Source organism: Dipodomys ordii, unplaced genomic scaffold (genome assembly GCF_000151885.1).
Source record: "Dipodomys ordii isolate 6190 unplaced genomic scaffold, Dord_2.0 Scaffold8, whole genome shotgun sequence".
Classification (NCBI taxonomy): Eukaryota; Metazoa; Chordata; class Mammalia; order Rodentia; family Heteromyidae; genus Dipodomys; species Dipodomys ordii.
The window spans coordinates 17,763,456-17,788,520 of NW_012267224.1; the positions used below are offsets into that span (position 1 = coordinate 17,763,456).

Here is a 25,065-nt window from a genome sequence, read left to right on the forward strand (position 1 = left end):
TACATTTCCTTTTAATATAACCATGGAGTTTCTTTGTGCTCATGTTTGATACTCTTCCATTTAACACATTCACATTTTGTCTGGGAAGGTAGACAGACCTTTTTTTTTCTGTACTGGTTGGAAGCTGAATTTTTGAGAATATGTGTGATATCTCTGAAGATGGTTGCCCTTGATTGAATCCATTCATAGCAACCACTTATATGAGGTATTGCACATGTACCCAGAACTCTGCCAAGTGTATGTTCTATTTTAAAGAAGGAGAAGCCCAGGTTCAAAGAACTATTTAGAGCTGCATATGCTAGAGGTGGTTGCTTTTGAGATGCTATTGAAGCGCATACCATAGAACTGTTCTTAGTGTAAGGGATGCTACAGATAATTATCTGTTAGTGATATGATGTTCCAGGTCTGTGGTTAATTGGGAAGCTATCCGTGACTCTGGAGCAGAACCCAAGGCCAGTGCCTGTTGAACCCATGTTCCCACATTCCATGGAGCATTGGTGCAAAAAGACTGGGTGGCCTGCTTCTGCTATTAGATTGCCAAAGTGTCTTCCTTCAAACTGAGTCCTTTTCCAGAAGTGGTTGTTGGAGGCCTGAGGATGGAGCCTGTGGGGAAATACTGCATGGTTCCATCTTGCTGTCAGCTTTAGAATTTAGTAAAGTTGGATGTCTGACAGAACGTGGCCCCAGGTCTGCTGTGCTTTGCTTTCACATAACAAAGCACTTGGGACTACAGCTGTGATGTGAGGAAGATGACTAGAGTTGCCTTCTCCCCAGTTAGGGGGCCTCATTTGCAGGGCCTAGTGCAAACAAAATTGCAAGCTCCTGTACAAAGATTATAAATGCCAAGACAGTCAGGGCAGAGCATGAAACTCCATATGAGGCAGAGGCACTGTGACTTCACAGGGCATGTCATGAGGCTTCTTTGCTACTATTGTATGACCATATTTGAATAGGTCTCCCTCCAGCTGGCCTGCTGGCCTGGTTAAATGAGCAGTGACCACTCTGCCCATCAGCAAGGAACTGCTGTGAGCTCTAGACTCTGTAGAGGCTGCCTTCAACTAGGAAACAATACCTGACCTAAGGGAAGGATCACATCACAGACTAAACCGAAAATAAGTAGTCCAAATAACTGAACCCTTGCCAGAGTTCCTCCATGCCATATGTTGCCATAGCTTCCAGAAACCATTAATACCTGTTTAAAACCCAAAGATAAGGGGTTTGTGTTTGGGACAGGAGCACGAGCAAAGGAGTTGCTCTGTCTACCTGGGAGCTGCTGGGGAAAATGGGGTGACAGAGATGCTGCCTGCTCGTGAGAAAGCTACAGAGAACAGTGCACTGCACTGCCCATTGTGGAAGCTGTAAGAGGCCGATGGTCCTTTGAAATAGGGTGGTCTAAATTGAGTTGTGCTGTCGGTATACAGAATATGGCTGGATTTTAGATTTTGAAAAGAGAAGGCAAAATGTCTCTTTTTGTATTGATTACATAATTGAAGTGATAGTATTTTATGTGCTAGGTTAAACAAAATACCTTGCTAAAGTTAATTTTACCTCCTTCTTGAGGTACTAGCTTTTTAAAATTCTGGGCCTAGCCCTTGCACGACAGGTCACTCTCCCTCTTGAGCCACACCTCAACCCTGTTTTGCTTTAAGTTATTTTTCTGATAGAGTCTCACATGTTTGCTGGCTCCAGACCATGATCCTCCTACCTAGCTGGGATCACAGATGCATGCCACCACAGCTGGCTTATTTTGTTGAGATAAGGGATCACATTAACTTTTTGTCTAGACTGTCTTGAAGTGGGATCTTCCTGATATCTGCCTTCTAGCTGGAGTTACAGGTATGAGATGCTGTGCCTGACTCAGCTCTTTTTAATGTGATTACTGGGAAATATTAAACTCCATCTATAGCTCACTTTACAGCCCGGTTGCATCTGCTACTCTAAACTTTAACAAAAGTACAGACATGATCCTACTCACTTACCCATAGATACACCCTCCACTCCTACCCCCATATAACATGATGCACACACTCCCAACAGGCTCAGAGAAGCTAGCAGCACCCACTCCTGGGCCTGGGTGAAACCTTGGTGGAGAGGACAAAGCCAGAAGGGAACGTGGGGAGGGGCATGTGCAGACCTTGAGGCTAATGGAGTGGAACATGGGTTTCTTTGAGCACTAGGGAACTATCGACTGCTTTCTACCAGCACGGTGACATATGCATGGAACACTGGGGAGAGATTTGTTGGGTGAAGAGGCAGAGAAGGCAAGCAGTGAATACAGATCAGGAAATCAGGAGTCCATTGCTGCTTTCTTAAATCATGTTCAGACAAGCCAATGTAGGTGGATGAAAGCTTTCTCCAAAAACTGAGGGGAACACTTGAATGCATCCTTCTCCCTCTACTGACCGTATAATTACAGCAGACAAGCAGCTGCTGACTCAGCCAGGCCCTGGTTCTTACCTGGGTCCAGATTAGACCTGAACATCTCTATTCTTAACTAGCCGCTTTTCTGCTCCCCCAAGACTCTTTCCCATCAGTCACATTCCTGGACAAAGGAGTCTTGGAAGGTATTTGCATAAAACTTCCTGAACAGCAATAGTGAAAAAAGCCTTTTATTTGAATACCATTCTTTTTCATTTTTTTTTGGTTTTTGTTTTCTTGGGTTTTTTGTTTGTTTGTTTGTTTTGGTCCGGTTGTGGGGCCTGAACTCTGGGCATGAGCAGTGTCCCTCAGCTCTTCAGCTCAAGGCTTAGCGCTCTACCATGTGAGCCACAGGACTATTTCCGGCTTTTTTCTTTTTGCTTATGTGGTGCTGAGGAATCAAACCCAGGGCCTCATGCATGCAAGGCAAGCGCTCTACCACTGAGCCACCTTCCCAGCCCCCCCTTTTTTTAAAAAAAAAAAGATTTCAAGAAGTATTTTGTAACTCTTTTCTGGAAGGCAGCTGGCCCTCAGCCTGTCTTAGCACACTGCCTGTGGTTTAAAAGTACACAAGTGCATTGTGACAAGAAGCATTTGCTGGCAGATTGTGGGTGGTCTGGGAAAAGCTGGCAGGGAAGGTCGGTAGCAAGGCCATGCCTTTTGGTCACATTTGGTTGATATACAATCTGGTGAGCACCAAGAAACTCAGCTGTTGTGTTTCTCTTGAGAATGGAGGCTATGTTTGGAGGGCCAACACTTTTCTTTTGGTTTTAAATTGAAACCCAGGTATTTGTAGACTAAAGGGTACCCCTCCTCCCCATCTCTAACCTAAACTACCACCAAAAATGTAAATAAAATGTTTAAAGGATTTGATTGATCATTTTTAATCTCAGATATTATTCCAGGAAGGAACCAGCTAGCTGACCTTGTTTATAGTGCAGAAGAAATGTTAACAGCTGATTTATAGCCAGGCACTGATGGCTCACACCTCTAATCCTAGCTACTCAGGAAGCTGAAATGTAAGAATCATAGTTCAAAATGAGCCTGGGCAGGAAATACTGTAAGACTGTTATTTCCAGTTAACCACTGAAAAGCCAGAAGTGGAGCTGTGGCTCAAGCGGTAGAGCACCGGCCTTGAGCAGAAAAGCTTAAAGGACAGCACCCAGGCCTTGGGTTCAGGATTCAGGGAGGGAAAAAAAAAGTTGATTAAGTGACTTATGATCCAGCTTCTGAGGACCTGTTCCTTTAACCTGAAGCATGTTGCATTTCTGGTTCAATGGGCTTTCTGTCTGTCTTTTTCTTTTCCTTTTCTTTAAAAAAAAAAAACGATTTGTGTGTTTTGTTTTGTTGTTTTCTCAGGGCGAACCTTTCCAACACATCCATACTTCTCTGCCCAGCTTGGAGCAGGGCAGCTGTCGCTTTACAACATTCTGAAGGCCTACTCACTTCTGGACCAGGAAGTAGGATACTGCCAAGGTCTCAGCTTTGTGGCTGGCATTTTGCTTCTTCATATGAGTGAGGAAGAGGCATTTAAAATGCTCAAGTTTCTGATGTTTGACATGGGACTACGAAAACAGTATCGGCCAGACATGATAATTTTACAGGTATCAAGCATTCCTATATCTTCAATAAGTATATGGATGATATCCCTCTTCCCTTTATTATCTAAGGAGCTTTCTAGAAGTAGTTACACTGTGATAGGCTATGTTGCTCATAGGCTTTGTACTAAGCATTATTCCATGAGCTTCATATGTACTTTTCTGCATTATGCCCTGCAGGATGACACTATTGATTGGCTCAGCTTCTAGAGTGAAGAACCAGAATGTGTAATTGGACTAATCACATATTTAGCAAATGGAGGAGCTAGAATTTAAACCCAAGCTAATCTGGTTCCAGAGACCTTATTCTTGCACCCTTCATTAACCATCAAGCAGTTTGAACTCTGCGTCCCATCCTGTCACCTGCTACTTTTTCAGCCAGGGATCCTCACCCTCACTGCCCTGCCTGCTCTCCTGTCATGCAGGGCTCAGTTCAGTTCTCACATCCTAGGAGAAGCTCTTACTTAACCCCCAAGCACACAGTATTGTGTTATATTGTCTCCCTTATCTGGCATAACACATTCCCTGGCAGAAACTATCCTTTTTGTTTACTTATCTACCTATTTATTTTCCAATTTTTCTTAGTAAATAAAGTTTGTGAGAGGAAGACCTAACTAGTCTTGGAGCTGTATCTGCAGTTTATAGACAGTGACTGGGATGAAATAGACAGTATTTATTGAATGAATGAATCGGTCAAAAGAAAATGAAACAGAGCAGCATGTGCCAGTGCTGTTCCCACTGCTTTGGAGGGGTGAGGAGAGCTATGGGTCTTGCTTTGAGAATATTTCTCAACATTGCTTAGACTGTGAGTGCATGCATCCAGATGTTCATTTCCTAGCACAATTCTTCTGTTTCAGAGCTTTAGAAAGTACCGTTAGAGCCAAGGGCTCTTTTGGAGGTGGAGGGAAACAATACATTATGCAATTAAAAATCCTTTTCCTCAACTGGTGACTCTGAACCACATGAACATGAATCATAGCAGGAAATCTTTAACTGGTGCTAGTAGTTCTTGCCTATAATTCTAGCTACACAGGGGACTGAGATCTGAGGATCATGATTTGAAGCTAGCCTGAGCAGGAAGGTCCATGAGACTTTTTTTTTCCTAGTTAGCCAGCAAAAAAGCCAGAAGTAGTATGACTCAAGTGGTAAGAGAGACAACCTTGAGTGAAAAAGCCAAGCAAGAGTACAAGGCCCTGAGTTGAAGGCCCTTCAGTGCCAGCACACATGCATGCATGCATACACAGAATAGGAAACCTTTTTGTCCACTGGATGTTTTGTCCTATACAGGACTTTCCACATGCTGTTGGGCTCTTTCTGCATTCCCATCTTTGACTTTACTGTGGGGCAGCTGTCAACAGAGAGTAATGTTTGAATTGTATATAATTTAGCTTAGCACACAAATCGTTTCGGGCCTTGGTTGATTAGACTTTTTTGGATACAGAAGAGCCACAGCTGGTAATTAAGAGGATTTATATTTAGGCAACTGAAAACAGATTTAATTTTTCCAAGTTTGGGCTGGACATCTCTTTGGAGAATCAGTCAGACTTCAGTCCTCTTTAGGTTGCTTCCTTAGTCCCAAGCCATGGGACTGCTCAAATCTGGGTTGGCTTGATGAACTCTGTGAGTCAGAGGGTCCTAGGAATGGAGTGAACTTCCTGTCAGATCCAGATGATTCTCTGAAGAAGCAACCCTTGATGTTGATTTAACTTTAGCTGGAAAAAGCCATTTTATTCATAGACAAAACCTTCTTGTTTTACCTTGCCAAGATACACACATTTTTTATGTAGACCTGAACAAATTATTCTTGTCTTGCTGTGAGTGGCTTTGGGAGATACTGGGAACTGGCTACATGGACAATTGATATATTGTCTAGAATTGTGATATGCACTCAATTTACTCATCTCAGAGGCTGTTTGTTTCAAATTCCCCTGGGTTTGAATTTTACTGAGAATGTATCTATAAGAAAATTTTTGAAATTTTTGCACAAAGGAGATAGTTAGCCAAGGAAAACAAGGGGACATAGGAAAGAACTGGTAGAAGACCCAGCATGTGTGTTTGGGGCCTACTTCACCCAGTGCCTCATGAAGAGTTTGCTAGATGAATTAAAAATAGCTGACATCCATGGATACCACAAGCCCATTCACATCACTAATAATTCCTTCACACATCCTAAGAAGGATGAGCAAGTTTGCATGTGGAAAAGGAACCTAATTCTCTGTCCCTGCAGATCCAGATGTACCAGCTCTCAAGGCTTCTTCATGATTACCACAGAGACCTCTACAATCACCTGGAGGAGCACGAGATCGGCCCCAGCCTCTATGCTGCACCCTGGTTTCTCACTGTATTTGCCTCGCAGTTCCCATTGGGATTTGTAGCCAGAGTCTTTGGTGAGCTTCCTACGTGTGTCTGTCAGAACCAGCATTCTCCTGTCAGTGGCAGCACTTATTCTCACTCAGTAGTGGCTCTACTTACTTTTGAAACTGTGTCTCTCACAAAGATGAGATACTGTTTGCTAGTCTGGGTTTAGTCAGCATTGGTGTGAGGACTTTGAAGCACTGTTTACCGTGGTAATCCTGGAGCTCCCATAGACGTTTAGGTCAGATACCCTCAGCACAAGGTCCTCCCAATACCAGATCTTTGGGCTATTTGGCCAAGCATCTAGAGGTGTAATTTTAATGACTCACCTTCCCTCCTCAACCCCTCTGTCTTGTGACTTTGCTCACAGTTAGCATCTTACAACTTTTCAGCCTGTGGCTTCCAGACCATTACCTTTCTGAGATTTCCTTTATATCCTCTCCCCTTTTTCTTCTTTCCCTGTCCTTAGCTCTTTGTTTTCTCTTCTGTCACTCCCTGATTCACCCATGTCAGGGCTTTGAGTGACACCTCTTTGTGGGTGACTCTCTGTCCTGACACCTGTCATATGTTCACATTTCCAGATATCTCAGCTACTTCCACTTCTGTGCCCCACTGTAATTTTAGATTGTTCATATACTAATCCATCGTCTTTTTTTCTTCCCTTCCTTCCTTCCTTCCTTCCTTCCTTCCTTCCTTCCTTCCTTCCTTCCTTCCTTCCTTCCTTCCTTCCTTCCTTCCTTCCTTCCTTCCTTCCTTCCTTCCTTTCTTTTTGTCTTGTCAGTCATGGGGCTTGAACTCTGGGCCTGGGTGCTATCCTTCAGCTCAAGGTGAGTGCTCTGCCACTTGAGCCACAGCCCACTTTCGGTTTTCTGGTGGTTTATTGGAGATAAGAGTCTCACGGACTTTCCTGACCAGGCTGGCTTTAAACCGTGATCCTCAGATCTCAGCCTCCTGAGTAGCTAGGATTAAGGCATGAATGACCAACACCCGGCCATCTTCTTTTCTTGATTTGTTCTTTGAGACCATATATGTTCACATCAGTTCTCAAAACTGTTTTAGAGGTGAAAGCAGCTACCCAGTGAACTACCATAAGCACAATCCTTTCTTGTATGATTTGTTTTCCCTACTTGAAAACAAAAGTCTTCTTTTTGCTTGACAACTGGAGTTCTTTTTACATTTTACTGTGAGGGAGGAAGATGCTTAAACTTAGTAATTATCCACATCAGGTACTATTAATGTCATATATGGGGAGTTATTTGTTAGCTTAAAACCATATAATTGGGATATGCTTCTGGAATCAGCCTATTAAAACACATCAAGTGTATATTGTTTTAGAAATTCTTTCGCTTAGTCTATCCCAACCTTCAAGACATAAAAATCGCAGATGGTTCCACTGAAAAGATGAGTTCTTAAAAACCATTTCTACATATAGCATCTTGACTTAACTCTAACTTTATGATGCTAGACAGCTTGATTTTACATTTAGGAGCTTATCATTCATTCAGGCTTTATTTCCTGGGGCCCATTTCACTACAAACCTTTAAGCCTGGATCAGATCAACCTTTTGTTGATGATTCCCTATTTTATACATAAGTAAAAGATTCTCAACTTGCTTGCATCAGCATATCTCACAAATTAATAAGTATGTTACATCAAATTTAGAATGTGCTACTTGAAGAGGCAACTGTCAACTGTGTGTGTGTGTGTGTGTGTGTGTGTGTGTGTGTGTGTCAATCACATCTGGTAATGACACTTGGCTGAATATCAGTTCTCTAGAGCCACAGGAAGATGGCCATCTCCTGTATATTTATAGTTAGGGAAGAAGAGAACCTGAAATAAATTATTCTGTTTACCTTATAACTGTATGTGCCTTGAGGGGAAAAAATCTGAAAAATGGGGAAGCTGGCACAGTCTTGTTGGAGGAAGAGGCTGAACTCCTGAGGTCTTTCTTTAGGATGTTCTGCCAAGGAGATGAAGATGAGATGACATAAAACTAAAGGTTTGGCACAAATCCAGAAGCCACCTGCAGTAGTGAAGGCTTCAGAGGGATCTTAAGATAAAAATACACTTGGAAAGCCAGACAAGTCTGATGGCCAGGAAACTGTCCAGTTGTTCCAGACAGCAGTGTGGGGCCTCCACAATGTGAAGACCACAGCCTCCCAGGAGAAAGGGATAGATAGGGAGGGAAGGATTGTTTAAAATAAATGTGTCTAGGAAAGAGACTCTGTGAGATCACAGAGGAAAATCACTTTGTCAAGTAGAGCCCAATACCCCATGACACACTAACAAGAATGCTGAGATATCTTCAAGGAAAAGTAGTTACATTGCTCTCAAGCAAGCTGCAAAGTGTAACTTTCCAACTGATGGAATCAGTAAAACTTAAGGTTTTCTCAACTTCCTGCTGGTTTCTGGGTGTTCTGAAAATTCAGGGAAGGAAGAAAAGTGGCAAGAAGAAAGCTCCGCTGAGAGGAAGCAGATTGCTGCACTGGGAGCTGGGATGCCCAGTGATGTAGTCTCTACTTTCAAAAGCAATTAGGATTTTTTTTATTATTTTAAAATTATGCTTAGCTGGGGACTAATAGCTCATGTATGTAATCCTAGTTACTTAAAAGGCTGAGATCTGAGGATTGAAGTTCAAAGCCAGCCTGGGCAGGAAAGTCCATGAGACTTATTTCCAGTTAGCCAGCAGAAGGTCAGTGGAACTGTGGCCCAAGTAGTAGAGCGCCAGTCTTGGAGAAAAAATTCAGACAGCACTCAGGCCCTGAGTTCAAGCCCTATTTCTGGGTGCATGCACGTATGCACGTGAACACACACACACAATTTATGCTTAATTTGTACTAATTCTAGAGAGAAAGGTATTGTTTAATACTGAACACACCCCCGAGTGTGTTCAGTTAAGTTTGGGAACCCCTACCTCCCAGTTTAAGCTTTAAAGGGTTGCTCCTTCACCCTTCCATTTCTTTTCTTCAGTAAGTCCTTAAAACTTCCCTAGTCCAACAGAAACTTAAGGGGCTGACATGGATACAGAGAATGGCAGGCATGGTGAAGCAGCGTTACCCCCACAGAACTTCCCAGCCTGTCTGTAGAAAGCAGCACAACTCTATAAAGGGTGCCTTTTTGTCCTAAAAGTAGGTGGCCCTGTGGGGATCAGACCATACCTAGATATGTTTGCATCTCTGCAGTTTCTTCTTTGCACTCTATTCATAGTTTAACCCCAAGTGAAAGCTATTGGTACACTGAAATTCAGCATACTTGTGTATAGACTTTTTACAGTTTTTAAAGAACTTTTAATTTCATACTTTATTTCAAATCAGAGGATACAGACTTTTTCTCTTACTCTGTCTTCCATTATGATGCTGCATCTGTGCAAATCTTTTGGTTTTACTCATAATATCATGCGTTTGGGTAACTCCCCTAAAATGCAGAGCATTGCTAGAAAAACCCAACTAAAAAAATCTTTTTCTCTTTTTCAATTTAAGCTTGGAACTATGCTTAAGTTTAACTCATTTTCAGAGTGGAAATTTTTGTATCTGTATCTGTGATGAAACCTAAGCAGATGTTTATCTGTTATTTTTGTTATTTGCAGTATTGTCTTGACAACCCTATCTGAAATAGCAGGCTCTTAAACAGGAAATAAAATTTTCAGTTTGGAGTTCGGTTTTCCTCCCTCCTGCTCTGAGGAAAAGGAAACAGAATGGCATTTTGTCCTACTCTGCTATGATTTAACTCTTCACATCTCTGTTTTCCAGATATGATCTTCCTTCAGGGATCAGAAGTCATATTTAAAGTGGCTTTAAGTCTTCTGGGTAGCCATAAGCCCTTGATTCTACAGCATGAAAACCTAGAGACCATAGTGGACTTTATAAAAAACACACTACCCAACCTGGGCTTGGTACAAATGGAGAAGACCATCAACCAGGTATGATTGGGTCCAGACCTTGCAAATGGCTAAGGGCTTTTCAGAACTTAGGTTTTTTCTGAGCAGGAGCTGTTTCCTACCACTCTGGTGTTCTGATCAGCATCTTTCATGGTGCCTGGAAGGCAGGAGGCACAACACAAATAAGCGTTGAATGATTAAAGGTATTGACTTGAGTGTGAATGTTGTGGTTAGAATGGTAAAGACACACCAGAAAACTGGGTGGCGATGCTATAGTTGAGATAAGCATTGTTGTGTTGCATTTGTTTGGTCTGCTGAAACACATATATTTCTAAAATGTAGGCTTTTGTAGAATGAGGGTTTTTAATTTTTCTGCTGAGTGGTATTAGTTAAAATGTACTGAAAATAAATAGAATTGTGACAGGCAGCATATATTCTATGAATTTGTTCTGTTATTTTTTTAATTTACTTATGGGTTTGGGTTTTCTTTTCTTTTTTCCCCTGAATGCCATTCCACTTGTGAGGTTTCTAGCATCCCTCATTTTCATATACAGTAGAGCCATTACTCTGAAATGCTAGAAGTTGAGAGGTAGATTTAGCTGGAAATTACTAGACCAGATGGCAAATGGTTTGAATCAGGCACAGGAGCAGATTTCAATTCTTCCTAAGGAAGAATCTTCCAGTAATAACTATTGATGATGATGGACTGAGCTGCTTATGGTCAGGGGAGGGGTAGATTATATATATTATAAAAGGATTTGTTAGATTGGTTTACATGACCAGAGACTTGGATAGCCCGTACTATGGCCTACTATGTAAGATAGAGAGCCAGAGAACCCCATAGCTGCTCAGTCCAAGAAACTGGAAGCCTCTGGACAAGGAAAACCATCATTTAGCCCAGACCCAGACTGCAGGCCGGTGACCCCCCACTGGAGAGTTGCTTTTTAGAAAGGCAAAAGCAACTGGAGTCTGCCAGCAGATGTGATGGCACAATAGATGTGCCTGCTTGGGATGAATGAAACTTGCGAGCACTGGCTGGCACTTCCTTGTCTCTTTTGTTCCACTTGGGCCCCCTAGCCTAATGGACGGTATGCCCCATATTCAGACAAGTCTTTCTCCCTCAGTTGCTATTCTGTATGTCAATCATATCTCTGAACACCCTCACAGACAACCCAGCAGTGTGCTTTAACAATTCCTAGGCATCTCTCGATCCAATTAAGTTTATAGTCAGAATTAAGCATCATACTAAGAATGTACTAGAAGAGGTTTCATCAGCAGTTGGTCCTCTCTTAAGCCTAGAATCCATACCACCACACATTACGAAAACATAGAATAAATGAGTAAAATTGCAACAATGAGACGTACAAGTCGTTATGTAGAAAAACGAACTTTACAACTTTGGCTGAGGGGTGGGGGGAGAGGGAGGATGGGAAGGGGAAACAAAGGAGGAGGCAACAATGCTTGATAAGAAATGTACTCATTATCTTGCCCATGCAATTGTAACCCCTCTGTGTGATATTTTCACAATAAAAAAAAAGTTTTAAAAAAAGAATAAAGGGGTAAAAATGAACAGCCAACTAGTCTTTATTCTTTAGTCTTTATTCTGAAGATCTCTGGTAATCCAGGATAGTAGTAGATTCCAGCAGAATGCATCCAGATACAATGTTTGTGATTTTCATTGGCTGTTCTACCAGGGTATTAAGTTCAGAAAAAGGCCCATGTTTGGCCTGGTTTTATATCAGATTATTAGTTTGGATCTTTACATACTACATTTGCCAGTATGAAAGAGTGCTCTCCTCTGCACTTTACTTAACTGATGGGCTCTGTATCTCTGCATTTAATTACTTACCTGGCATGATCCTTTCCATGTGAATAACGTTGTCTAGTAGAGTCCTTAATTTTGGCCAAGTTGCATGACCTCATGCAATTGTAAGGGCATTCTTGTGATTAATTAGCTAGAAGATAGTCTGCTATGAAGGGCAGGATAGGGGATCAAGACTCATATCACTTCAAAGTGCTTTAGCAGTTCTAAGAGCTTTGGAGTCATTAAGACCTATGTCTTGCCTCTTGCCACTGAATTCTTTCCCCTTTAGACTCTCAAATTTCTGTGTTTACTCTGTGTGTGTGTGTGTGTGTGTGCGTGCGTGTGTGTGTGTGTGTGTGTGTGTGTGTGTGTGTGTGTGTGTGTGTCCCTTCGCATTTTTGCTCAAAGCTGATGATTTACCACTTAAGCCACTTCCAGATTTTTGGTTGTTAATTGGTGGTAAGAGTCTCATGGACTTTCTTGTCCAGATTGGCTTCGAACCACAATCCTCAGATCTCAACTTCCTGAGTAGCTAGGATTACAGGCCTGAGCCACTGGCACTTACAATGATGTATTTTCAGTCTTTTATTCCCTTCTTAGGGCTTTTGCTGTATATACTTAGATTTTGTAAATTCTGAGGCAAACCTAGAGAACTTTTGGTTACGTAGACCAGATGGACTTCCTGATGCCCTGATTCAGAGACAGCTGTCCCTGCCAGCATTCAATTTACCTCCTCGTATGTATCAGGTTGGAAGTATAGAAATGGACCCATCATGGGAAGAGAACAGTTGTATGTACATGTCCTCGATGTTTAAGCAACTGTTTTTGAACTTGGTATTCTGTTTGACCTCAGTATTCCACTGGCTCCTCTAACAATTCTGGGACATGATATTCCAATCCCCATCTGAATGAGTAGGAGACCAAGCATGTCCAACATTATATATGTAAAAGCAAAACCTGTGGGAATGAGTCTACAATGTACCTGTGCTGCTGTTGGAGCCAAGGGAGTTGAGTCTGGCTAGGCCTAGAATGAACTCAATCAGGTTTAGTCAGTATATTGTATAAAGGCCAGACAGAATGTATTTCAGGCTTTGCAGCTTGTAAAATATTGGTTGCAGCTATCCAGTTCTGCATTTGCAATGTAGAACTATAGACATAAAAATATATACAAAAAAGAACTATAGACAACATATAAAGGGATGAAATAATCCATGTCATAATAATACTTTATTTTAAAAACTAGGCTGTAGGAAGAATTCATCTATAGGCTATAGTTTGCTGATCCTGAGCTATAAGATTGTCACACACACACACACACACACACACACACACGAGAGGCACATGATACAACAGAGCAGTTCCAGCTAGCACACACACACAAAAACTACATCCCAAGATTTTATTCCAGTGACAGTCTTGATAAAAAATAAATAAATAAAACTTCAGGCACCTGTCAGACCTTCTCCCCATCTGCATTCGGATCTGGAACTTGACCATGTAAAGCCTGCTGACCTGCTCCCCTCAAGAGGGTGAGTAAGTCCAAGAGCCAAGAGCTTCTTGTCTTTGGGAACCCTCAGGCCTGAGTTAGGAGGCCCACATAGTGGAAGTGGTGGATGCATTCATGGCAGCTGACAGGGCATTAGCTTGTGTGTTGACATGCTGCAGTCTTAAGAATGGAGTGTAGGCAGTCCTTTGTGACATCCATGGCCCCATTTCATTAAATGGCATCCCTGTAAATGGTTTCAATTTGAGCATCTGGGACATAGCCTTGCTCCCAGATGGAGGGAATAGCTCAGTATGACAGGATGGGAACAGCCTCAGAAGCTAGTAATGTCTAGGAGAGAAGACCTAAGGCAGAAGTCTTTGAAGCCTCAGAGTAACCTGATCCTCACTGAGGAAAGAGCTGGGTATACGGAAACAGGAAGAAGGGGACTCTGAGAATGATTAATACCAGGGGAAGGTTGGTGTTGTAGTCTTGTCCCAGTGAGAGCCTGATGACTGAATCCTCAGTTCAGCTGATTGGCAGGACAGGTTGGAGGGTGGCTTTGGGAGGCTGAGCCAGTAACATCCTTTAGGTCTGTTCACTGTGATATGTAGAAACTTGTTGGAATGGCAGGATTTGGGACCCCACACCAGACCTACTCGGATCCCCAAAAGATTCCCATACATAGCCCATTTGAAAGTTCTGCTGTGGGCAACTTTGGTGAAGTATACCGGCCCAGTTGTACTTGAGCTTGTTGGATGGAAACCTGAGACTTACCCAGTTAACTGTTGAGAATAGAGTGCAACTTCCAGGCAGCCTCTTCAGCTCTTCGGGGAACCCTCACTCTTGGGCAGTTAGCACTGTTGAAAAAAGAGTACTTTTGTAAGAAGACAATTGGTGCCACACCAAGACGATGGGATATAGCTAGAAGTATTTCACTGGCATTGTTCACAGTTGCTTACATGTGGTGATAATAAAGAGCAGACCAACTTTTAGTCAGCTTATCATTGTTGTTAAACTTACTACAGTTGGTGTACCCCTTTTGCTGACACCCAGGCAGACTGCTCACCCTGTCAACCCTGGTGTGCCACTGAAACTAGCAGATTGGGGACCAGGATCTGGGAATTCGGAAGGTGAAACATATGTAACTAGTACTACAAGAACTTAGAGTAAGTGGCTTCATTTTACAGTATCTACAGACTACAAAGACAAATACTGAGTCTTCACAGCAAATGAGCCAAGAACATCAACACACAACTCACTGAAAAGGAGAGCCAGCTAACATACATATCTGGTAAAATATTTAGCTTTATGCATAGTTCAGATAGATGGATGTATAACATACCATGATTTACCTACTAAGTTAACGGACTGATACTTTTTAAATGCCCATGCACTATGCCAGAAGTAGACTATAGCCAGCACATTGGAATATGTTAATGACATCCATTGTACTTTGTCCCATGTGGGAAGCAGTTAGGCAATTTGAACTACAGCCAATAAAATACATTCTTTTGACCCAATAATCCCAGTTCTTGCAATGTATTGTTAGGAACTCATCCAAAGTATAGAAGTTGCCATATATCTAACAATACTCTGTTAGAATTGTCATCCAAGACAACAAATATTTGACAGATGTCCAAAACCTGAGGAGGACCAGATGATATGGCTGTGGTATGTCAAGTTGATAGAATGCCATATACATTTGTGGTTATGAAGAACATATAGCAACTGAAAAAAAATAGGTTATCTTTTTACAAGTAATAAAACATACTGATAGTAATAAAGATGATAGGAAATATAAGATAAAATTGTATTGGTAATTTTGTTTTTTATGCTTCCTATAATGTAGCTACAGTAACAAAGAAAATGAATGGTTCTGTTTGTCAAAGCATTGAACATAGGGAAATGGGTAATTCCTACTTTGCCAAGTTAGGTCCAGCCACTCACCCCCATATGCCAAATAAACATGATGACTGGCAGAGAAAAGAGGATTATTAGATGCAGTCATGGAAAGACAGCACTTAAGGACATTTTCAGACATTAGCTTCATGTTGAATAGGAAGAATTAGAGGCAGTGAGCAAGAAAGATATGTGTAGTTAGAACAGCTCCAAATTACAGGTTAGTTCAGTTCAGTTAGTTCAGTTTTTGCCCTTCTAGGAGTTCTGTTGAAGTTAATGCTTTATTACTGGAACAGATCAGGAAAAAGTGGTCTCCTCAATTTTTGGCTTTAATGTTTGCTTAAAGATGATAAGAAGAGGACAATGCTTGTTTGAGGGGCAGTTTGCCTTCCACATAAGATAAGATTGCTTATCTGTGATTCTGGTCCTTTTTGGAGCCCATGGTGATTACAGAGCAGAAAATAGCTCAGATCAAAGGGCACAGATTCAAAGTTGGGGGACTTTTAGCTAGTTCACAGGACCTAGAAAAAACATCTTTCAAGCTGTGTGACAGCCAGAGATGTACTTGTGCAAGAAATGGACCACACCTAGTTGTGTGGGCTGTTTTCCCACAGCACCATGTTTTTAATAGTCTTTTCTCTTCATTGATTGTGCTTTGCTCAGATTCCATAGGACTGAGGAAGAGGCAGAAAGAGAAAGATGAGGCAGTTAGGGAGAAAGACACAGCAGCCCTGTGGAAATAACACCCCATTCTCTTCCTAAAGACCTTGGGAAACAAAGACAGTGACTCTGATGGAAGCAAAGCCCTGGAGCAGACCCAAGCAGGGGAGAGGCACCCCTTAGGATGAGGTGGACAGTGACCAGACAGATTGCAGAACAGCTGAAACTCACCCAAAGGGCTATAAAATGATCCCCATGAGCACTGCAGTTGGACTACCAATTTCTGGGACCTATTTCTCACTCTCGTACCTCAATATGTCTGTACTCTTCCTTTTCCTCCTTGCTAGGGAAGCTGGTGGACAGGACTGATTGCAAGCATATACTAATCCACTGGTAGCCAAGAGACCATTTTCATTTCCTTGGTGCCTTACTCTCACTTTGCCTCTGTCCTCACTTTCCCATCCTCATAATTCTTTATTTGGTGGAGAAAAAAGGGACCCAAGATCCCTAGACAGGATTAGGCCTTACTCTCTTCCTGCTCTTTCTCTAAGAACTGGCACAGTGAGTCACTTGTGCTCACTAAGTGTGCAAGGACGAGGCCCCTCCTACCACCCTTCCTTTTTCTATTTCTTGCCCAAGTCATTGGCCTAAACTTTTACCATCACCTATCCAGTGGACTGTTGGGTTTCAGATCTGGGGCATAACTGCAAAATCAGGGCTGTGTTTTGCCATCAGAAGATAACGATGAAGTTAAACCAGGATGAATGTGCCTTAGGGTGGTTCCTAGGGATTGGCGAGGTCAGGAAGGGTGTAGCCCTTGGTTGCAGCTGAGAACTATTAACCTTAGCTGGTCATTAGTCTGCATAATAGGCCAGAGGCTTTGTTCCCAGGTTTCCCAGGTTAGGAAATTGTCTAAAAATAAATCTTGGTGGATGAAAGGAAGTAATCATGTGTATAACACTTGTTCTGTGTGGTATTTTTAGTTACAGTGCCACAACAGACTCTGGTTTCAGGTTTGTGGGGTTTGCTCTGTTCACACTGTTCATATGTTCCATGATGTGGCATCCATTGTAGTTCTGAGGCACAAAGTTGAAATGTGGGAGGGGTCTGTGACAGAGGAGTAGAACCAGATCTCTTTGCTAAGGGAGCTTGCCAGGCATGTGCTAGAACCTTCTGTGAGTTGTCCCATTTTATCTTCAGCTTGATGCCGGGAGGCAGTAGTGATTAGCCTCATATTTGTGGCCAGGAACTGAAGCCAGAGAAGTTAAAGGACTTACTTGCTCAAGGTCATTCAGAGAATTGCCAGTGGAGCCCCAGATTCATGGCTGACTCAAAACCTGAGCGTTCGTAACCTGGACTGACATGGAGATGATAATTCCGGCTGACTTCATGGTTATTCTGAAGGAACAAAAATAAAAATAAATCAGTTCAGTATGGTAAATTATTCTCTATCACCGCCCTTCCCTCCTCATGCCATATATTTTAATTTATAGGCATGGAATTACTTTTGAGCATACTTAGTATTAATCACTGAATTATAAATGAAAATGAGAAATAAGAAAATTCATCCTGAAAGCTCCAGCCCAGAAGACCATGCAGACATCAAATCACATACAGCAAAAGTTTATTGTCAGCAAGCTGACAAGGCTTTGCCTTTCGGGCTGGGCGCAATGTTTGTCTTTGTACAAAGAGGGTATCTTTATGGGGCCAAGAGCTAGGGATGGAAAATCCCACTAGGAACAGGGAATTCTCTGCAGTTGTAGCTGGGATCAAATATAGCACTTAGCCAGGGTGAGGTTTCCTGATTGCAACAGTTACAGTTAGGTCTGGGCAGAAGGCATTCCACTCCTGCAGCTGAAGGGTATCAGGTGGGGGGGTGGGGGGGGTGAGGCAGGGAAGACAGTTGCAGTCAGGTCTGGTCTGGTCTGGTCTGGTCTGGTCACCTGATTTCAGGGTGAGAGGGCTGAAGACCCAAGATGGAGGTTGTTAAATTAAAATGGAAGGGGACATACTAATACATTCCAACAAAGAGAAAGTAAAATAAGGTTGTTGGAAATGATGAGAAAGTGAATGTGCTTTTGAGAGTTGATGCTCAGGAAGGTGGGCTAATGTAAATGCTCCCAGGTACCATGAGGGGCAGCTCATTTTCTACTGACTTTTTTTTTTATATTGGTGTTCATTTCATAAGAAAAGGCAGCAGAGAGGTGGATTTTGCTCTTTTGAAGTCTAATTCCGTTCTCTGAACTCTCTTCTGGCCTTGAATTCTAGGAGCCATCAGATCCATGTTGGGGCTCTCTCCTGCAGAGCCAAGGGGCTGGGAATGCTCAGAACTGCACTGTATCTGTCTCCTGATTCCCTCTCATGCCCTGCCTCACTCAGCCCTGCAGCTTACTCACTAGGAGAAAGTAGAGTCACTGTGCATTTTGGGGTTGTGTTTCACATGAGCGGTTTGGTCATCTCTGTTGCCATTATGGGAAGGGAGACAACTAGGCATTGTTTTGTATTCACTCAGCCGTGTGGGTGACATTTGGGTTTGGCTCATTTCTGCAAATCCCTGTGCAAAGAGGAGGTTTTATTAAGCAGTTCCATTACTTAGCTGTTCTTGCAACTCTGAAAACCCAGCTGATTTATAATTAAACTTTGACCTAGTGACTGTGCAGATAACATATGATTCTTTGTTTTTTTCTTCTTCTTCTTTTTAACCTATAGTTGATGTGTCTAACCTAGTAGAATTTTCAGAGAAAACAAGAACTAAAAATAATTTTTCTAAATTCTTTTAAAAACAAGATTTGGCTTTTTGAAGATGAGTAATAGGAACCTGCATTTACTGATACCTTGTAAATATTCTAGAGGATTTTTATATCTTTCCTTCTCAAGTAAGACAACTACCTCTTCAGAATGGCCACTGCTCCTTATGTAGCTTGTGTAATTCCAGGACTGCTGATCTGGGAATAAAGGGCATATGCTCACTGACATGATCATGTGGGCACACCGGTGTGTGTGTGTGTGTGTGTGTGTGTGTGTGTGTGTGTGTGTGTGTGTGTAATCATTCTCATTTTGAAGCCTAATAACTTTTCTGCACTTAACAGGTGTTTGAGATGGATATTGCTAAACAGTTACAAGCTTATGAGGTTGAGTACCATGTGCTTCAAGAAGAACTTATTGATTCCTCTCCTCTCAGTGACAACCAAAGAATGGATAAATTAGAGAAAACCAACAGCAGCTTACGCAAACAGAACCTTGACCTCCTAGAACAATTGCAGGTAAAGCATATTTATAAAGCAGCTTCCTGAATTACAGCAGATAGTAGCTCATTAACTCACCAAGGGCAACCGCAGACTGGACTTTCCCATGCCTGGAGGCTCTTTCTCACCCTTGTCTGTTTGTAGTTGTGATCAAAGGTATCCCAAGAAAATTGGTCCTTTTTATTAGGGTGCAGACAGATTTTCTTGCTAAGGTCAGACAGTCCTGGAGCTTACTGAGAGGTTCTTTTTGCACTAGGAGACAGACCTAGAGACATACTTAGTCCCACATTCTGTGGTACTGCCAGCTGAATGCCATCAGTTGTGTTATTTACCATGACAAGAGTTGAGAGCCTTCACTGCCATGAGCAGAGCAATCTAGGTCCACCCAGGGGTAATGAGGAAGGGAAGCAATACAGAAATCTACCTAACAGAATAAATCAGAACATGTAGTCAGTATCTGTGAGTCCTTGTAACTAATGCAGAGATTTGATTAGCAAAGGGCACAGTTCTCCTCTCTAGAACTTCCACTGGGACATGAATAAATGTAGTAGAGGACACACAGAAGACAGACAGTACAGCCTGGCCAGCAGAGGGAGAGACAGAGTGAGCACCATGATGCCATTCAGAGGCCTGGACCTGCCAGACCCAGTGAGGGCCCCACTCACTACCCTGTCACCCCAGACAGACCACCCATCCTGTTCCCTCATCTGGGTGACAGGCACAGAAAGACGTTATGCAAAGTGTTACTTCTTTCTCAGGCAACTAGCATATAGTAACTCTACATCCTACCTTTTTAATGTCATAGGTAGTGTTGAACAATACTGGGGAATGTTTTTAGTATTGTTTGCCAGTGCTAGGCTGGTTGTAAATTAAGTGCCCCCTTCCTGTCCAGAGACAGGAAGCTTGGCCATGCTGTAGAAATACCAGCATTTAACAGCCTGATGTTCTAAGTCCAGCCTTTGTCAGAAGTGCATTCCTTGGGTTGGAGGCATGGCTCAATTGGTAAAGCACTAACCAGTGAGTGAAAGAGTCAAGTGCCAAGTTCCAGTCTTCATCTTGGACTTAAATAAATCAAGTGCATTCCTCCCCCACAGCATCTATCCTAGTAGATCTTAGTAGATGTTTGCTGTAGAAGAACTAGACCAAACCAGAACCACAATTTAACTTCTTTTGTTCCCTAAGTTTGAGTTGTTCTAACTGAAAGCATGCCTGTATATATTCTCCTAGAGTGTCAGCTGTAATCAGAAGAGAGCATGAGGAGAGTGTGGGGCACAGAGACTTCTTTGGCCTGCTGGGATACATGCACAGTGTAGGTGGTCATTTTCAGTGGCTTCTGAGCCAGCAGGAGACCTCTGAAGCATAACATGGTAGAGCACTTCTGTGGGAGCTCGAATTCACAGACAATGCCTTGAGCTTGTTAAGGCAGCGAGGCAGCAAGCAGTTCTCACATAAAAGGTTCCCTCTGTTAGGCTACTGCCCACAAGGGTTTGGTGGGAGGGATGGGGGTGCTGCTGTTGTGAAACTGCCCACCTCTACGTATTAACAGCTGGGTGCAATGTCCCATGCCTCTAATCATAGCTACTTGGGAAACAGAATCAGGGCAAAAAAGTTCATGGGGCTCCATCTCAGTGGAATAAGCTGGGTGTGGTGGTGCATGCCTGTGATCCCATTTATTACAGGAAGAATAAATTAGGAGAATCAGAGTCCAGGCACAGGCCTAAATAAAAATGTTATACCTGGGCCTGAGAATATGGCTTAGTGGTAGAGTGCTTGCCTAGCATGCATGAAGCCCTGGGTTCTGTTCCTTAGTACCACATAAACAGAACAAGCTGGAAGTGGCACTGTGGCTCAAATGGTAGGGTGCTAGCCTTGAGCAAAAGCAGCTCAGGGACAGTTACCAGGCCCTGAGTTCAAGCCCCAGGGGAAAAAAAAATGTTAGTCCTATCTCAAAAATAACCAGTGCGAAAGCATGGCTTGGCAGTCCCTGAGTTCAAAGCCAGCATTTATTTGTTTGCTTATTTATTTATATAATCTTTAAGGTATGTCTAAAATTGTATACATTTATTAAACTCTTCATGTGTCTGAAGTAGATACACTGTTGTTCATTCATTTAAAATAAATGGATGAAATAAGTATGAAGTAGATTTTCTTAAAAACAAAGTAAGAAAATGTAGTTCTAGAAGCTGGAACTGTTCTTTTTAACCTATTTGTCCAGCAGCACATAAGATAACTGCATAGACATACCTGGTACTGACAGATAGAAATACACAGATTTCTTATGGCAGCTAGTTTTTGAGTACCCACTATGAGCTAGGGACTGGAAGTCAGAGTCTGAGAGAGATTTCTGTCTTCAGTCTTACTGAGGAAAGCTGCCATTAATGCAGAGTGGTAAATAACCAGGCAAGGGTGTTATTTACTGAGCTGGGGGGGGGGGTATGTGTTGGTGGATTTTGAGGATCACAGGGTGTGTCTTAGAGATGTGTACCAGGATGTCCACCTTCCCCTCTCAAATTGACAGAGACCAGCCCTCAGCCATTTACCCCTTTTTATTTTGAGTATTCCAATGGCACAGCTGAAGCTTGACTTTGAGTCATAAGCTGTCTTTCTGTCTCTCTGCCATAAGGATACATAAGTTCAAATGCACTTTTTTTCTTGACTTTTAAATGAGAAGCTAAGAAAGTTCTTTTCCTGCATGAAATAAATGGGGGCATGTGAAGAGCCAAACTGGATTAATAAGGTAGCAATCCTTACCAGCCACTGCTCTACAGAAAGGCTCCTTTCTCAGTGTTAGAACTTTTGTGGTCCTCTCAAGGATGGCCCTGTGTCACTAGAGAAGATTAAGGAAGAGAGGCCCCATTGCCCAGGCAGCATTGGAAGGCTTTCTTCTCTGGTACTGGTAGTGTGCTAGGCTCTACGGATGTGAACTGAGAGCTTTGTTCCTCCTCTAGGATAGGAAGGAGGACACTGCTCACTCTCACATTCAGGGGGTGATGGCCACTCAGGGAGCCAGTGCAGACCTCTTAGCAGCATGCTCTCATCCTGTGCATCTTGCAATGCTATCTTGCTACTCCAAGGGAAATAATTTCAGGCTAGGGAGCTGTTACTCCATAGAACTTCATATAGAAATCATTGTGAATCAAAGCAGTTTGTATATTACATATATGGCTTAGAACAGTGTTCTAGCACAGCAGGAGCTGTGTGTTCCTGGCCTCTGTCTCTTCCCCCTGAAGCACTCTTTGGCCATCACCTTGGTCCTGCCTGTGGTGGTGACCTGGGATCAGGGAAGGTGCTCTAAGATATTGCAGTCTGGTTCAGCCTGTCTACATGGGAAATTGAGAAAAACATGTGTGGCCAAAATTAATAATCATAGGCTAACTCTGGTAAGCGTCTCCACAGCTGGATGGCCAAGTGCACAGGACCCCCTGCTGTGTCATAATGGACAGGTACATTCTCATCACTCCTTTCATTCTCCAGGTGGCAAATAGCAGAATCCAAAGCCTTGAGGCCACAATAGAGAAGCTGCTGAGCAATGAAAGCAAGCTGAAGCAGGCCACGCTGGCTTTGGAGCTGGAGCGGTCTGCGCTGCTGCAGATGGTAGAGGAGCTGCGGAGGCCACCTGCCCAGGCCAGCGAGGGCCCTGGAGCCTGACTGCACCCAGCCCAGATCTGGAAAGAGACTACACACCATCCCACCACTGTCCAGGCCTTAACCCAGACAGACACATGCTGGAGGCAGACAATGGGAAAGCGAATTTCTCAGGGAGGAAACTAGTTCACCAATGTGCAAATTCTTTTGAGCTCACGCTTGCAATTCAGAGGACAAATGTCCCAGAGCTTTTATTATTATTGTTGTTTTAGGTTATGACTTGTCCCTTCTCACAATCCTGATTACCGTTCTAGTAGCTTTAGATGGCATGGACATGAATAAAGGCACCTTTATGTTTCCTTGGTGTTTCCTTTTTCAGTGACACTGTGTTTGCAAATAGCATTCATATACTAGGATTCCAGAAGCAGAAAGGTCTGAAGACAAAAATGTAAATCTGTCACTCTTCAAGAAAGAGCTTGTGTGACCACATTTTCGTGTCATTGAAGGAAGTACATCTAGCCATAATCTGTCCATTTTTTATTTGTAATTTTGTGCTAGTACTAGGGCTTGAATTCAGGTCCTGTGTGCTGTTCCTTAGTTTTTTCAGTCAAGGCTCTACCACTTGAGCCTTGAGTGGACCTCACAAGCTTCACTTGGGGCTTTTTGGTGGTTAATTGGAGATAAGAGTCTTAAAGTCTGGGCTGGCTCAGATCTCAGCCTCCTGAGTAAGTAGGAATACAGGCAAGAGCCTCCAGTGCCGGGTGGTCTGTCCATTCTTGATATGGAAACCTAAAATGACTATGGGAAGGAAAAAAGATACATTTAAATTGGACATCTTGAATTATTTAGCAAGTCTGACCACTGTTATTAGTACTTTAAAAAATCAGTCTTTAAAAAAAATTAGTGTTTCCATATTTTTTTTGTTTATCTTTAAAGTATAGGTGATCAGAGTCATGACACATAGTGTTTTGTAGGGAAATCACCAGTTTTTAGAGTTCATCAGGTATTCCTAGTACATGATCTGCAATTGTAGGGTCTCAGATATTTATTTCTTTGTGATGGTTTCATGCGCACACTAGAGTCATGTATTTATTTTTACCTGTTGTATGATGTGTTGCAGCCATGTATCCCTTTGAGTATCAATACTGTGGAGATCTGATCCCTTATGGAAGGATGAGGGTACGTCAAGATTTTCAGGGGTGTCCCAAGGTTCTGGATCTTTGAAAAGAGACCAGGCTGAAATGGCAATGAGATATATAGCAACTGACAGTTTTTCAAAGGTAGGAGTGTGTTTTGAACAGAACTCAGAACACCATGATACTTCTCTCAGGATGATGAGGACCCTGTGCCTTTAAACAAAGAGCTGCTCCTGGTCACCTTGTGTTCAGCTAGTCATTGTGTTAGGGGTTCTCCCAGTACTTAGAAGGGGCTGTTAGAGCTCTTAGAGAAGAACTGTGTGGCACAGGTGGCCTCCCAAACAGCAAAATCATTTCTGGTCCTTCTAATCATGACCCCTTCCATTTCTCACAAGTCTCTTGACTCTCTTGGTGTTAGGTTTTCTTTTAAGCCTGAGATAGAAGCAAGGGTCACCATACTTGGAGTCACTGTAATTTCTGAATGGTGGGTGTGGTTTTATACTGCCTGCTGCTTCTGGATCAGAGGAGAGTGGTTCTAAAACATGGCAAACCAGTTGCCTCTCTCACAAGTGGCTCCATCAGATGTAGCTTCAGGAGTTAACACTTGAGTTTGTCTTTCCAAATCAAATTTTACCATTTGGATATTTGATAAATGTCAAGTTTGGGCCATCTTATTACTACAATTCAAAAACAACTGCATCAAGAAACAACAAAGCAATAAAACAAACAATTTATGCCTATATTTTTCGGTGTTGTTGTTTTCTTGGGTTTTTTTTGAACTCCGGATTCTTGTTTTGTCGCCCATGAGTAAAGGAGTGAGCACTTGTGGGTCTAAGTGTAAATATTAGTATTAGTGAGACCCATTCTACTTTTATAGGTGCCACTAAGAGGTTGCATTGGTCTAGGTACCAGTGGTTCATACCTGTCGTCCTAACTACTCAGGAGGTTCAGAGCCAGCCCCAGCAGAAAAGACCATGAACATCCATTTCCAAAATAAGCAGC

General features: G+C 42.6%; 1 protein-coding gene across 9 annotated transcripts in view; it reads left to right on the plus strand.

Moving 5' to 3' along the window:
• Tbc1d1 (TBC1 (tre-2/USP6, BUB2, cdc16) domain family, member 1) overlaps window positions 1-24,803 on the plus strand; it is a 180,648-nt gene extending 155,845 nt beyond the window's left edge. For all 9 annotated transcript variants that reach the window (XM_013009024.1, XM_013009031.1, XM_013009023.1 and 6 more), the window contains 5 exons: window positions 3,778-4,022; window positions 6,244-6,403; window positions 10,121-10,290; window positions 19,187-19,360; window positions 22,817-24,803. In XM_013009024.1, coding sequence (XP_012864478.1) covers window positions 3,778-4,022; window positions 6,244-6,403; window positions 10,121-10,290; window positions 19,187-19,360; window positions 22,817-22,990 — 923 coding nt within the window. In that variant the 3' untranslated portion in view covers window positions 22,991-24,803. The remainder of the gene's footprint in view (window positions 1-3,777; window positions 4,023-6,243; window positions 6,404-10,120; window positions 10,291-19,186; window positions 19,361-22,816) is intronic.
• The last annotated feature ends 262 nt before the right edge of the window (window positions 24,804-25,065 follow it).